The following is a 17,067-nucleotide window of genomic DNA, read 5'->3' as shown; positions in this document are numbered from 1 at the left end:
TCGAGATGTTCAATTGCGTCTTCTTTTCTAAATTAGTGAATATAGGTAATACAAAGTCAAAAAATTGTATATGTAAAGTTCGTGTAAGGATCTTTTAGTGTTTGAAGATTCATTTCTGCAGCCAAAAGCCTATCTACTACTACTGTATATATAAAATAACAATTTCTTGTAATTATCGTAAATACGAGGAGATTTATTATTTTAAAAATGCACCAGTAGATCAGTAAGAAAGTTGAAAAATTAGTAAGGTTTTCAACAAAAATTTAGAAAATATTTCGGAAATTATTATTTTGTAATAATAATGAAAAGTACTTAAGGAACTAAACTCACTCATGATTAATTAAACTTTGGCATACATTAATATATTTAAGTTATTTACATTGAAAATTTCCGTAATTAAATAAACACATTGACGTGGTATACCAAAATGTAAGTTGCTAATACTACTACTACTACTACCACTACTACTACTACTACTACAACTAATAATAATAATAATAATAATAATAATAATAATAATAATAATAATAATAATAATAATAATAATAATAATAATAATAATATTAGAAATGACTTCAAATGTCAATTTAATTAGCGCAAAACTCTTTAAGTTTTCATGAAAAAAGATTTGGCAGAATATCCCTCTGAGTATGAATTTGGATCGTAATTGATCTTATTGTTTCACTTAGAATTTATTTCTTAGTAGATTTCGCAATCTTATTCGAATCTAATATTATCGTTAAAAGTTTATTTTTATGATACTAATAATTGCAACCGATATTATGATTCTTTTCAGAACATGAAGAAGAGAGAATCAACATACTAAAACTTAGTGGGTTAGAACAAGAAGAAGGGCCTCAATTACCAGATGTTGGTACGTAATTCCTTATGTGATTATTCTAGTGTTGAATAAGTTGAACAGAAGTGAAGTGTAGAAAATATACATTTTAAAAAAAAGTTTCCCTCATATACGAAATTATTTTTAAATACCAACATAGCAAAGAAACAAAATAAATGTGCCACAATGCATACAGAAAATGGTCAATTGACCTCAGGCCCGTAACTTGTAGGGGCAACTGCCCCCCTGGGAAGCTCCCCGCCATTCGAGAGGGCACTTTAAGACAACATTTTCTTACTCCATATACGATACAAACATGAAATTATAAATGAAGCATCAAACAGGTTCACTACATTACATAAACAAAACAGCATACAAAAGGTAAATAAAACAAAAATGAGTCGTGGGCCTATTTCAGTAAAAAAAAAAATCCCTACTATTAGGGGCCCTAAAATAACATTTATTCGTATGGCTTTGAGTAGAGCGTTCACTTTTGGTGCTTGGGGTCCCTGGTTCGATCCCAGCTCGCGCCGTGTGGACTTTATGGTGGGAAAACACCGTGCTCGTGGGTTTTCTCGGGGTTCTCCTGTTTCCTCCCACTTTCTTCATTCCACCATTTCACTCATCTCTCATCATCACCGTCTCCTTTAGTCTAACCGGAATAACGATGGGACGTAAAACTTAAAAGATTTCATTTTCTCCTTAAACTTGTTAAACCATCACTACACTATCCGCGTAGTCACGACACCCTCACCAAAGGCCTGCCATATCTTCCGCTCCGCTGCAGCGGCGTTTGACCCCAATTTGAAGTCGTACAGCATACACACCCTAATGTACTTTGGAGGTCCCATGTTCACTCTGTCCTTACGGAAGTTCACGGAGTAACTGAATTGCCACAACCAGATAGTATGTTGGATACTCCCCACACCAACAACTGACCTTCGCCTTATCTCCATTCGCATTCAACTTACGGTGTGAGAGCCAATGGAACACAGACCTAATATATATATATATATATATATATATTGATTACCTTTATACATAAGGCTGATTTTCTTTCAAATTGCACTTAATTTTTTTAAGATTTCGTGATAAAAATATTTATTTATTATTCGTGACTAAAAAACAATTATTTTACTAACAGCTGTATCTCACTTCCTGTTTTACACCAAGTAGCATTAAAAAGAGAGAATGAAATCCAAACTAAAAAACTGAATAAAGACGTTGTTTTTCACCATATTTTCAATCTGATAAAAAATGTTTTTAAAACAATAATTACAGCACATAAAAAATATAATGTACTTACTAATTAGTTCAATACCGTTGTTTTATGGTAGTATTTATGGTACCTTGTTAAAACATTTGTCTTCAAAATATCAAATATAAATCCCAGTAAATTGTGTAATCTGCTATCACAAAAAGTATACCATATTATTTTCCGATCGGTATCTTTTGATCAGTATGGTAAAATAATATTTTCTCATACTATTTTACGGTAAATTATTAATTATATGTAAACTTTAGGGGCCCAGGAAGACGTTTGGGGGGCCTGGCCCCGTTGGGTCCCCCATTGGCTACACCCCTGACTCACAGGCACCGAGGGGCCCCACAAAGAGTAAGAGAAAGATGGAAAGAATTGTCCTATTTTTCTTTTTAGAGGGTTCAACTTTTTCTATGAGGCCCAAATATTAATGTTTGCCTCCCCCCCAGAAAAAATCTAAGTAACAGCGTTTATTGACCTTCTTATGGATCTGTGGTAAATTTAATTCCATCTCACTGTTATGCAGGGGATGTTCTTTAGCAAATAGTGCCCCCAGTACAACCCTCTCACATTTTTGTTTTACCTCCCATTCCGAGAAAATATTCTGGAAGAAAGTCTGAAAGTGAATTACAATTGTGTAACATCAAATAAATTTGCCAATCTGTAAGAAACGGGGTAGTCTCTCTTGCTTATAGTGAGGTTGATCATGTTTTAATTTCGTGTAAAGTAAAATTTTACAGAATAAATACGAAAGAAATTAAACTAATATCTCGCATTGACTCTGTATTAAACTTTGTTCTTGACATAGATTTAGAATTCCCGAGTTACGTAATTACTCGAAACAAGAACTAATGTCGTTAATTAACTTATGTTCCTCCTGACAAACGACGCCGTGGAGCTGACTTACTTTATCTGTATAAGATCATCAATGGCAAAATTGATTCTGAATTTATACTATCGCAGATTTTCGTGTTCCTCGATGGCGAACTCGCTCTCTCAATTTTCTAACTTAGGAGACACCTAAGTTATCACTTGTAAAGCACAAACTAGCGTACGATTACAATACATTAAGAGGCTTCATCCCGTCGAAATTAAAATATTGCTAATTTTACAGTAATTATGTGATATCTTCAAATAGATAAAAGATAATCGAAATGTGGAACAAGAGGGCCCTAGACAATATTATTTTATATGAGATACTGTTATCACGATTCACTTATCTGCTTTCGATTTCAAGCAATTTTGAAAATCGGCATTTATTTTCGCGTTTCTAAACGGCAGAAAACGGAAAGCTACTAGGTGACTTGTGATAACGGTACCTCACCCAAGATAATATTGTCTAGGGCGCTCTTGTTCCACATTTCAATTATCTTTTATCTATTTGAAGATATCACATAATTACTGTAAAATTAGCGGTATTTTAATTTCGCCGGGATGAGGCCTGAAAGAAACTTCAAAACTCAATTGATGAGAACCTTATATATCGCGAGAGGAACCTTTTTTGAGGTGTTTAATCTTTTTGATTTGTTTTCTTTCTTTCTTTTTGCCTTTGTGTTGTACAGTTTGAGCTAATTTGCCTAATGCAGTATCAAAGTTTGTGAATAAATAAATAAAGATAAATAAATTAAGGATTTCACTTTATTTTGAGAATAAGAAAAACGTAGAAGTTTCACTATTAAATAGAATAGAAAGATGAATTACTATATTTGAATTTAATGTATACAGGTTTTACATACGTATTTAATCAGTATAAAAACACAGCTTTATGTTAATAAATGCAAAGAAGAGAAACAAATGTGTATCATTTCACATTGTGATACTGCGGTAGACTTCCAAACAATGCGATTTCGATACTGAAACTGAATGTGGTAGATCCAGGTGCGATACAGAGATATCTAAGCGTATTTGCAATATGAAGATTCAAGCCGGAAGTGGTAATAGATTTCTATAGCTTCCGGTTGGACTAGAGCAGGGTTTCTCAACCTGGGGCTAGCAAAGATAAGCGGAAGATAAATGAACTGACCAAATTTGGTCTTAATTCATTCGCTTTTTAAGGAAGTTACTGTATCCACTTTATACAAGAAGTGAATTCTACTATTATAGAAATAGATGGATAATGTGTGATCTCCGCAATAGGTATATTAAAAATCTCACACAAGCTTATTACAAAACCAGAAACTATAATGCGGTTACTGGCAAGAGGATGTGATAAAATGAGGGTCACGATAGGAATTAGGTTGAGAACCACTGGTTTAGAGGAATGAAGTCAGAGATGGAACATATTCTTGGTACTCTTAATAGATTCTTGCAATCTTTGCTTTGTAAGTTTTTGCTCCATGCGATCAACATTAGAACATAAAATTGTCATTTTATACCAATTCCGGTTTGAAATGAGGGTTAACGGAAGAGACGAAATCTATTGTTGAGACACTGAATTAATAATAAGAAAAAGTTTATATCGCTATCTCGCATCATTTTTGCTCTGTGAATATCCATAGTGGAACCAAAAGTACTAGAAAATTTCTACCACTTTCACTTGGAAGTGGTAGAGAGGTTAGTATGAGCACAATATTTCTCTTCCAGCGCTGAATAGATTAAAAAAAATCATTTGTCGATATCTAATACCAATATTGCCAATCAAGGTTGAAGCAGGAAATGGTTAATTTCTATCATTTCTGATTTGCATAGAAGATTAACGAACGAAATGCAACCTATTCACGCGATGCTGAATCGATTCCAGTAAGAGCGATTCTCGATATCTCTTACCGGTTTTGCTCTAATACCTGTTGCCAGACGATCATAATCTTTCTTTAAGACTTTCGATACCAATACATAGCATCATAGTTTGGAAATCTGAAATCTTACAATGTGTTGTTAATACTAGTTAATGTCTACAGGAAACAACGTGCATGTACTTAGGAACACTACAAGTGATTTCATGTTCATGCTATTTTCCGTTTGAATTTATGACGTTTCCAAATTATAATCTCAAAATCATTCTGGTACTAATGAAATTTTCGGTTGCCTTTGTCTTATTGTAAGAACGTAAAAATAAATAAAGTCAGAAGTTAAATAGAACAATAGAGAACTTCAAAAAGGGTGTCAGTCGATTCTTGAAACCATATTTTTTTTCTTCAGTTTGTTCCTTTTCTGTATTTTGATGATGATTTATTAATAATAAAACTATAAAATATAATAAATATAATATATATAAATATCAATTATATTAATATTATATATTATTTATATTAATTATCATCATCATAGGTATTCTGCCCTTACTGGCAGTCACTTGCAGCAGCTGAGAAGCTTCCATGCTCTACGGTCTTCTGCTAACCTCTTCGTCTTCACGTGTGGTTTTCTGCTTTGATATCGTCCATTAATTGTAGTCTCCTTCGCCCTCTCCCTCTCTTTCCCGCCACCATACCCTCTATGACGTCCCTCATGATACAATTTCTTCTTAGGCAATGTCCCAACCAGTTTCTCTTCCTCTTCTCAACAATACCCCCAAAGTGTTATTTTCTCCCCCACTATTTCTAACACCCACTCCTTCGTTTTCCGCTCTACTCAAGTAATTCTTTCCATCCTTCCCTACACCCACATTTCGAATGCTTCCAGTCGTTTTTCATCACCTTTACGTAATGTCCAAGTTTCCGTCCCATACAGTACAACACTCCACACGAAGCATTTTCTCAACTCTTTATTCAAGGTCCCACAAAACAGACTTTTCTTCCTCCTAAAGGCTTCTTTCACCATTCCTATCCTTACTTTTACTTCACGTTCGCACTTCATGTCATTACTAAGAATACTATCCAGGTTTCGAAAACTATTCACTTGTTCTATTTGCTCCCCTCCCACTTTTATATTTGACACAGACCTCTTCGTTCCAATCACCATGGTTTTTGTCTTTCTAACATTTATTTTCATCCCATATTCTTCAAAGCCCATCCTCAGGTTTTCTAACATTTTATTGATTTCCTTTTCAGATTCTGCAAGAAGCGCCATATCGTCTGCAAATCTTATGCATATAATCATTCTACCTCCTACCGAAATGCTGTCATCATCATGTAAACTCTTTTTCACTATCTCTTCTAGACAGACATAAAATAGTGTTGGCGAGAGGCAGCATCCTTGTCGAACTCCCCTTCCAATTGCACTCTCTTCCGTCAATTCTTCCCCTATCCTAACACTTACTTGTTGGTTCATGCATAAGTTTCTTATGAGTCTTCTGTCTTTCTATTCCAACCATATCTTCGTTAGAACTCCCAACAACAATTCCCAATTCACGCGGTCAAAAGCCTTTTCTAGATCAATAAATATATCATACACCTCTTTCCCTTTTTCTATAAATCTTTCACCGATTGCCCTTAATAATCCAATTGCATCTCTTGTGCCCTTGCCTCTTCTGAACCCGAACTACTCCTCCTCAACTTCTTTATTTGTTCTTTCATATTACATTCTGTTCAGTATTCGGAGCAGAATTTTAACTGAATGAGATATGAGACTAATAGTTCTATAATTCTCACATCTCTTTGGGTTCGATTTCTTAGCCATCGGTATCATGATCGTTTTCAGAAAGTCTTTTGGCCTTTCTCCTGTTTCATATATTTCATTGCATAGTCGGAACAATTCTTTCTTTCCCTTGTCTCCTATATTTTTAATGAATTCGATTGGTATGTTATCTATTCCGGTTGCCTTTCCATTCCTAATCTCGGATATAGCCTTTTCAAACTCATCCCTAAGAATACTAAATCCTTTATCATCCTCGCCTACTTCATTTTCTACTTCAACATTTAGGCTACACGGTCTATTCCTACTCTCATATAAGTCTTCAACGTATTCTTTGCACCTTCCTATGACCTCATTTCTCTCGCTGACTACCTTCCTATTCTTATTTTCTACTGCCATCATAATACCTCCTTGTTTCCTCCGAAATTCCATAGATTTCACCTCCTTGTACATTTCCTCATATATTCCAACTCTTTCTAATTCTTCTATGTCCTCGCATTTTCTTTTGTAAAACTCTTCCCTCGCTCTGTCTGTTTCTGTCCGTAACTCATTATTCAACTTTCTGTACATCTTTCTGCCCTCTTCTGTATCAACCTCTCTCCTTCCTCTCATTCCTTTCTCCTTTCTCTCATTTTCTGCAACATCTGCTCTGTAACCCATGGTTTCTTAGCCGTTTTGTGTTCGCGGTAACCCACTGCTTCTTCTGCAGCCTGCTGTAAGCAAAGTTTAATATATTCCCACTGTGCGTTACTATCTGCCCCTATTCTTTTCTGGTTTAAATATTTTTCTTCGAATTTTTCAACGAAAAGTTTTCTTATTTCCTCGTTTTTCAACTTTTCAGTATTCAACACTTTGTTACTTACTTGTATTCTGTCTACATTTTTCAGTTGAATATCTACTTCGGCCAGTGGCGTATTTACGATTTTGTTTCGGGAGGGCTTTGCTAACTTTCGGGAGGGGGCTTTGCCTGGAAATGTGAACATTCTGCAAGACATTTCATTTACTTTACTATACTAAGTAAGATTTCGGGGGGGGCTTAAGCCCGGAAGCCACCCCCCTAAATACGCCACTGACTTCGGCCAACACAAGATTATGACCAGAGAAAATATCAGCCCCGGGAAGGGTCTTCGCGTTATTTAAGCTATTCCGGTACTTGTCCTGAATCATAACATAGTCTATTTGATATCTTCCACCGTCTAATGGTGATTTCCATGTATATCTTCTTCTCTTGTGCTGATTGAACCAAGTGATCCCAATTACTAGTGAATTCTGTCTACAAAAATTCGCTAGTCCCTCTCCCCTTTCATTTCTTTCGCTTAAACCATATTTGCCTACGATACTACCTTCCTGTTTTTCTCCCACAACTGCATTGAAATCTCCCATTACAATTACGCATGCACCCCTCTTTTCCCTATCTATAATTTCTTTTATTTTCTCATAACTTTCGTCTACTTCTTCAGTTGCATGCGAAGTCGTCGGTGCATATGTCTGTATCACCACTAGATCCTTCGTTTTCCCTTTAAGCCTTAACATCATAACTCTATCATCAATAAATTGCACTTTCACTACCTTCTCCTTTAAGCGCTTTCCAAGAATTATGCCTACGCCATTATGACCGACCTTTTAATTACCTGAATAAAACATTCTATACCTTTCGTGTTCAACATCCCATTACCTTCCCATCTAACTTCACAAACTCCTACCAAATCTACTATCCATTTCATAAAGATAGGCCCCTGACTTCGAGGTGCTGCTGTGACGTCCAGTCAAAACTTATACTGCATTGTCGTACCTCGTTGGAATTGTTGGAATGTTGTCTTTTCAATACTTAAGACATACAAATTTTCTTTGTACTGTATAATGAGAAAAAAATAGAAATTAATGAAAAAGTGCGTATTTTTTCGTACTTTTTTGGTAAATCAATGTTTATAGGACTATATCTCGGAAAGGAGATAACATGAAATAATTTCCTGTGAACGATATGTAGATGCATATATTACCTGCAAGTTCTGAAAATTTCATTACTTAACACGCAATAATTTTCTTGTTATTCAGCAAAAAGTGAGACATCATTATCTCTGAATTGCTGCGGTGTATTAACAATCTGAAAAAACTTTTAGAAAGATCTTAAAGTAGCTTTTTCAACCAAACTGTTTTGACTTGTTTTAAAAGATAAACAATCACAAATATGACATTATGATTTTCTCTGCTTTGCGCCCTTCGCTATCGCAGTTTATACGGAGTGCTACGTTGTCACATTTTCCTGACGCGTATACACTCTCAGCCGGACGGGTATTTAAACTTGTCACGCACACTGTCCGGCACTTTTTAGAGATATTTTTAAAATGTAATGTCTCCACAGATTTTAAACCAATTTCTTAGAAATTAACAGGATATACAGTAAATGTACCAAGTGTTCAAAATTAGAAAAGCGAACTCTTATCTTGTTTGGATTTGCATGTGATGGTCCTCGAAAATTTGTTGCTTTTTGTCAGTTCTTCACTTATTGCACCTAGTACAAAATACACTTGCACAGAAACAAAAACACGCACAAAGTTTATTATATGATACAACCTTAGTTGATATGTAATATTGAGTTTACACTTCACAGAAAATCTGTTTTCAGATCTAAGAGCTCCAAGCTACATTAGAATCTGCCTTTGAATAGGAATGACGCGTTTTTTTTTTCGGCGCAGCCTCAGGTTTACTTGAAACAGAGTTACTATCTTGTTCACTCCCGGATACGCCACTGAGCACAGAATAATCAATGTCCTTACTATTAATTACTAATTCATAACCGTCTGAGTCGGAGTCATTCATCAGTTCTGCAATTTCATCATCGCTAAACATTTTGCCTCTTCTTTTTGTAATACCGCCGCTCGTGAAGGAATATCCATTTTTTAAAATAAAAAAGCACAAGATATACTCACGAAAATATAAATGCCCATTCGTCCGTCTCATTGCAATGAACCCATATGATATGAGTGCGTGTGGAAGCTTTTGACGCCTACGAACCGAAGGGAAGTGTTGAAGACTTAATCAGTGCGACGTGATTAGACGCAAATACAGCCCTCGTCACTTACTCATTGCATAGTTTTCTTTCGTTGAAAGAAAACAAAGGACCCATTCTGTGTTACTGTACATTCGGCAGGGGAATTGATCGCAGAACTTGGGTGAACATGTGATTGCTAAGGCTACAGTACATTTCTTTTTAACCTTTAACATGTTCGTAAGCTGGAGAGTGTGTATACTGATAGATCTTGAGGTAGAAATGGAGCCATTGTTTATAAATATTAGGGAAGATAGCAGGAGCAGCGATGAGTCAACAAAGCCATGACGAAAGTGAATGAAGTAAGAGATGAGTTTTTGGATGTGTTACTTCAACGTTTTATTTCGATTACATTGAGATGTGTACACTCATGTCCAAAATTATTGTCGCATACCTATATCTGTCTTCTTGTAACAATATAATTTGATAATGATTTTGCAGGGTACTTTTAATACTGATACTATACTAAAGTCGGGAAATGTATATTTGTGGTAAATTTCATAGGAAAAGAATACGAAAATTAGCATGAGTAAAACAAAATGTTGCTAAATGGATAAGAAAATTTTAGTTTCGTTTTATTCTTATTTACTGCTCTTTTGACATGAAATTTTCCACATAGCCTACATGTCTTTGCCGATTATACACATACTAACATTATAAGAAATACCAGGCGAATTCGTTATCAAATGATATTCCTACAATAACATATTTATAGACATGCGACAATAATTTTGGACATGAGTGTACATGCATTAATATTTTTATGATGTTGTGAAAGGTTATAATAAATACTTTTCCTATTACATTCTTTTCAAGTAGGCTTCGCGCTACAAGCTTCCTGAACGCGACAACACTGCACGACAGCGTTGCCGCACTTCCATTTACTGTATGCTGTTTCTTCATATAAGCGCGGGGAATTTAAAGATTGGGCTGCAACATGGCTCACCGCTTAACGCAGAGAATATGTTGAAGTAAACATTTTTTTACAAAAAAATAAATACTCTACCAACTAAACCTTTTTTGTTAATAGTTCCAAAAACACTAGACTTCCAAATTTTCGAACAGTGTTTTGTTCGTTTCTCTACCTACCATGGTAAAGGAGATCAGAGCGTCGTACATTTGTTTTAATTACACAAAAAATATCAAGTGATGAAAATTGAACTTTTCACAACTTATAGTTAATGGATGCATCTACATATTGTACACAGGAAATTATTTCACGTGATCTCTTTTCTGAGATATAGCTCTATAAACATTGATCTACCAAAAAAGTACGAAAAAATACACACTTTTTCATTAATTTTTATTTTTTTCTCACTACATAGTACAAAGAAAATTTTTATGTCTTAAGTATTGAAAAGACAACATTCCAGCAATTCCAACGAGGTACGACAATGAAATGTAAGTTTTGACTGGACGTCACGGCAGCACCGCGAAGTCAGGGGCCTATCTTTATGAAATGGATAGTAGGTTATTTTGTTTCATTTCTTCTTTAAGATTTTCTAATTTTCTTCCCTGTAACGTAGTACGTACGTTCCATGTCCCTATCCTAAACCTTTTAGTCTTTCCTGTCTTTCCTTCTCTGTCTGTCTTCCCCCCATTATTACTTTTTCGTCCAATAGTCCTTCCCAAGCAATCCCCCTCCCGGAAATCCGAATGGGGGGATATTTTACCTCCGGAACTATATTTTGACTTGCAAAAGATCATTGTACATGTGTTCTCTTTTTGCTGCCAGCAAACTAGGGGAAATAGAGTGGTGGTTTTCCGTTGCCTTTCATCCCGCAGTATCCCAGCCGTTAAAGTCACTCTGACCACGCCTGGGACTAAATGTCCAAGTTGCCGTACCAATCTCTATGATTTCCGCCAACTTGGCTACTGGAGAACTGCTACCTTCTCCCAGAACACTCTTCGTCTGGCTACTCCATTTAGACCAATTCGGTAGGGTGGCCCTTCTGGTAGTGAACTACCACCGATATAGCTCTAAATTTTTCTGTAGCATAAGTGTCTTCGTAAAGGTGGTGTTTATCGGGGAATATTAATTATAAATATAATAAATTAAATACAGAGCAATTCAATTCAATTCAATTATAACTTAGTCATATCTCTTATAACCAAATATACAAAAAAAAAAACATGTAATGGTTTAGAACATATACGCTAAAAAAACACAAAACAGATAAATCTAGTTTTAAAAAAGAATATTGGAGAGAGAGACCGTCGGACTGTCTGATTGTCAGTCATACACATAACACACTATTACTAGAAAATTATGAAAATATTTATATCTTAGTTTTTACGTATATTAGGAAAGTCCCAAATTAAACTCTGTATCAATGTTTACATAAAGCATGAAGTGAGTACGCATCTAAGCGAAAATAAAAATGAATGCTTAAAATACGTATACACTACAGCCTTTTACCTTTAATTTTAGATAGAGCAACGAGATATCTGGAGAAAGATATATTTCCTGTATTACTACCAGCTTTGGAGGCTGTGTTGATTAAGGCGATAAGAAACAAATGTCTTGAGGTATGTATGCTTTCTTCTGGCAAACCGTTTTTCCCATTACAACTTACTCCTACATTACTTTAGGAAAACTTTATTATTTGTTTTGTTAAGACAACTGAAATCCACTAGCAAAATGTTAAGTATAGTAATGGGTAGCCATTTCCTTTTACTCCTAATAAATAAAATATTGGAGTCCGTATTGATTTCAGATAATTTACTCCAGGAGAGAGGGATTTCAATACAGTGGAGTTAAAAAGTAATACTACGAAAATACTGAGAATCCGCATTCAGGAAGACAGGAGATATGACTTCAAGGGAAATTCCGTAGCTCCAGAGGGTCTTCCTTCCTAAAATCACCACAGATTACAGTTATGAGTCTATATACAGTATTACTAGGGATGGGCACGAGTCGAGCTAAAACTCGACTCGACTGAAACTCGAGTCGAGTTCCGAGTCGAGTCATTGTTTTGAGGTCGAGTTTCGAGTCGAATCGAGTTTGATAAATGGCTCGCTCGTTCAGCTCGTTTTGAAATCGAGGCCTGATTAGACTGAAAAGCGAAAGCCATGAGAAATGTAAGCAGTAATGTGGAATACTTTTAGTGTTGCTCACGACAGGCGTGCATCTCGTCTCGTACTTTTAGTGCATCTTGTGGGGTATTTTTAATGTGTCTCGTCTCGTCTCGATAACGAGATGACAATAGATTTTTATAATGAGACGGGGATTTTTTTCTGTTCCTGAGTTGGCATTTTTGTGGGACATATGCTAAACTATTACCTGATAAACCAGGTATCGTATCATATGATAAACCGGTTCCTGTGCCGGTACCAGAAAATACGTAATTTTCTTCACAAATATCGATAATTTAAACTAAGTACTGATACTGGTACCATCATCCTAGTATCAATATTTGTAGACTGCATGCAGTTTTGTGTAGAAAGTAAAATGTATAAATACTGAAGGGAAAACACTGCATAGAAACGATATGTTTGTATGTTGAACATACTTTTTCGTATTTTGTGCAAAATAACCCCGCCTATGGGGTTACTTTGCACCAAAGTTTATCTTTCAATAACCATGGTTATACTGAATGTTTACTAATGAATTTGCATTAATGTTTTCCTTATATATCTAGCTATTATATGTTTAAAATACAGTGTTCTAAATCATTACGTTTGTAAGTTACATGCGATTTTCTTTAAAATGGCTTAAATCTTGTGCAAAGTAACCCCGTCTTACGGTATACTAGATTTAGAGAAAAGTCGGGATATCATGAGAGGAAGGGGAGATCAGGATTCCCAGGACCTACCCCCTGAGTACGTCCCTGATGTGAAGACTTAATTTTGATCAGCTAAATACTTAGCAATTAAGTTAAGTCAGTGTAATAATTTATTCCAGCGATTCGTGAGTATGTGTTGGATGCTTTTTTACATTGAATTAATAATATATTCCCTTATGTCTTGGTTCTTGCTGTGATCCTGAAAGTAAATAAAATGTAACTCTCCGTTGCATTTTTTCATGTTCACTTTATTTTAAATGATACGTTCTGTGTCATTTCTGTACAGAATTTACGTGCGACATAATACACAAAAATAATTATTCTAAGATGTTTGTTTTTTTTCTTTCAAAGAGGCAGATGTGCTACTTCAATGGAGTTGATTATCTATCGGAAGTACTTTACAACAAGAATCCTTTGTATCCATTGCGAGCAAGCGACTGGAAAGAAATTTTCAGTACACCATACGCCATGATGTGGCTGAAATACCAGTTGAGTATGAAAAAATATTTTTGTTCTTTATTTTTTAAAAATTTTGTTCGTACTTTTTTCTTTTTAAAAGAATACATCTTGTTATTGGAACTTACCACACCTGCCTACTTGGATGTTTCGAGACATCGAAATGTTTTATTAAGAATAATTAAAAATCGTTTTCCTCTTTTCTGATTAGAAAATTATACTTAACGTTGGTTTCCTATTGTACAAACACACGGTACGTCAAGCAAAACATTCGCCAGGTGAAAGATATATTTGCATTTAAAGTTTCTTAAAGTAATATCGTTAATATTTTACCATCATGTATTGATGCCTTTATCAAGGGTATGGAGAACAAAACATTGAGGGTTAAAATAAGATTAGTATTAATATAGACTATTTTATTAACTCAACTACAAAACATGTTTATAAGACATCAAGCAAAAAGCAATATCTAAAGTATAGTTGGGAACAAAAGTTAATTAGAATATTGAATAAAAGTAGTGGGGTATAAGTACCTGTGACTCTTAACTTCCTGAACCACCCGACCGATCTCGATCAAATTTTCAACATTCATGAGGTTCAGGCCTGGAGTTTTTTTTTTTTTATCATTTCACTTCAACGATAAAACTTTAGGGAAGGGGAAGAAGTGGAAATTGTTAAAAAAAATAAATTAAACCTAATAACTCTTAAACCAAACGACCAATCTCGATCAAATTTTTAACATATATAAGGTTCAGTCCTGTGATATTTTTTATTATTTCACTTTGACAGAGCAACGTAGGATTGAAGGAGGAAGGGGACATATACAAATACCAATATAAACAAAAATAAAACTGACTAGGTTTGTGACTTAATAACTCTTGAACCACTCGACCGATCTCGATCAAATTTTCAATATATTGATGATGTTCGGGCCTGGGAAGATTTTTATCATTTTACTTTGAGGCTGAAACTTAGGGGAAAGGGAGATATTTAATAATGACCTAAAATGACTGATATTAGCGTCGAATCTATAGTTTAGGGTCTCTGAGGTGAACAGTGACACTTCCGATTCTGTTTAAATCTAAATTCAGCCCCGAAGCTTCGGGGAGGAGGAAGGAGAAAAAATACAAAAATGATCTAAAATGACCAATATTAGTGTAAAATCCATAGTTTTCGGGGTCGCTGAGTTCAACAGGTGCTACTTGCGACCCCGTTTACGTCCGAATTCAGACCCGTAACTTGGAGAGGGGGAGATACATAAAGATGATAAAAAATGACCGATATTAGTGTCGAAGAACCCATAGTTTTCTGGGTCGCTGAGGTGAGCAGTAACACTTCCGATCCCGTTTAAATTAAAATTCAGCACCGCAACTTGGGGGAGAGGGAGGAAGAATCTCTCTCTCTCTCTCTCTCTCTCTCTCTCTCTATATATATATATATATATATATATATATATATATATATATATATATATATATATATATATATATATATATATATAGATAGAGAGATAGATAGATAGATATAATCGAAAAGTGACAAACTAATGGAACATACTATTATTTTTCTTAATTTAACTCAGCGAAGCGAGTAATTGATGTTAGTTAGTTATGTTTTATATTTATCGGTACTAGAATCAAACTAGTAAAAGAATATATATACTTTCTTGCCTTATTTCATGGTTTCACATTTAAGTCTGTAGACTTGAACAACTATTTTTAAAAAAAAAAATGCTTCTACTATAATATTTTTCTGTTTGTTTCTTGGAGTCAAATCTTGCAAACTTAAATTCCACTCATTTCCACACTAATTAGGCCTATGAAATTTATACAGATTGGTAAAATTGATGACAAATATAATATTTTTAAATATGTCGCTCTAGCTTATCGTTTTTCTATAAGATTAATTAAGTTATTTCAAATATATTTAAATTGGTAAAAGGGCGTAGGCAACGTCAATTAATTAATCATTACCTCAATAGATGGTAGAGTAGTTCAGTACTGGTTTAAGAACTTTATATGGCGCTCCTAATGGAAAGAAAGTCGGAGTGGCTCAGTGATAGAGCGTTCACCCCCTGGTACATGGGTCCTTGGTTCGCGCCAAGTTATCTTTGTGGTGAACAAACACCGTGCGTAGGTTTCTTCGGCTTCTCCCGTTTTTCGGGGTTCTGCTCGCGGGGTTTTCCCGAAATCTTCATTCCACCATTTCATTCATTTCTAATCATCAACGTCTCCTTTAACCTAGCCAGCAGAAGTGTAGGACGTAAAACTTAGACTTCATTTCATTTCATTTTAATGGAAAATATTGAAATTATTACCTTTCACTTATATATATATATATATATATATATAGTTACAAAATTTTTGAATGGACATCTTTAAGTCTTGCAAAATGTCTTATGTAAGCTAAAATCATGTAGTAATTTCAAGGTAAGGGAGTTAGAAATGAAGAATTGATTACAAGATATTGAATAAAGGCTATTATAAAAAAGAATTAAAGACAAAGATTTTATAAAATGCACTAGACAGAAGGATACGTATCTACCTATCTATCTATCTATCTATCTATCTATCTATCTATCTATCTATATATATATATATATATATATATATATATATATATATATATATATATATATATATATATATATATATATATATAGAGAGAGAGAGAGAGAGAGAGAGAGAGAGGTATAGATATAGATATGAAGTAAAATGAATATATGAAACTGTCTCAAACAGCATTGAGTGCCCCTTCTAACGTTCTTATAGATATTAGGAAAATGGTTCGCTAGTTCCTAATGCTTTTAATCTTAGTCTTATTTCTTCATTCCAAATCCACCAAAATGATTATCTTTTCGCAAAGAGCATTGTTGTAGAAGTATTTAAGTTATTTTCAATTACAATTTTCAAGTTATTTTTATTTTATCATTTTCAATAAGGAAAAATGGTACATTTCTGTAATTCTGTTGATTTCAATTTCACGATTAATTTAAATTTCACATGTATATATCCATATCATATAACTAATAGATTCAGTTTTAAGATTAAATTTTCATGAAGAGTATTCCAGCTTATCATATTTGAGTTTTTGAACTGCTTTTTAATTATTATTTTAACAAAGCTCTGAAATTTGCATAGGGTACTTAAGTAAATCCATTTCATTATTT

The 17,067-nt window shown here is 34.4% G+C and overlaps 1 protein-coding gene across 1 annotated transcript in view; it reads left to right on the top strand.

The window, feature by feature from the left end:
• LOC145680610 (IQ domain-containing protein K-like) overlaps positions 1-17,067 on the top strand; it is a 48,992-nt gene that overhangs the window by 13,421 nt on the left and 18,504 nt on the right. The window contains exons 2-4 of the mRNA XM_081751292.1: positions 797-874; positions 12,089-12,186; positions 13,794-13,930. Of these exons, the coding sequence (XP_081607418.1) occupies positions 797-874; positions 12,089-12,186; positions 13,794-13,930 (313 nt within the window). The remainder of the gene's footprint in view (positions 1-796; positions 875-12,088; positions 12,187-13,793; positions 13,931-17,067) is intronic.

This window comes from Thermobia domestica, chromosome 3, assembly GCF_964235325.1.
Source record: "Thermobia domestica chromosome 3, izTheDome1.hap1.1, whole genome shotgun sequence".
Classification (NCBI taxonomy): Eukaryota; Metazoa; Arthropoda; class Insecta; order Zygentoma; family Lepismatidae; genus Thermobia; species Thermobia domestica.
Note: the sequence above shows the minus strand (reverse complement) of the source record. Positions and strands in the feature narration are given on the sequence as shown.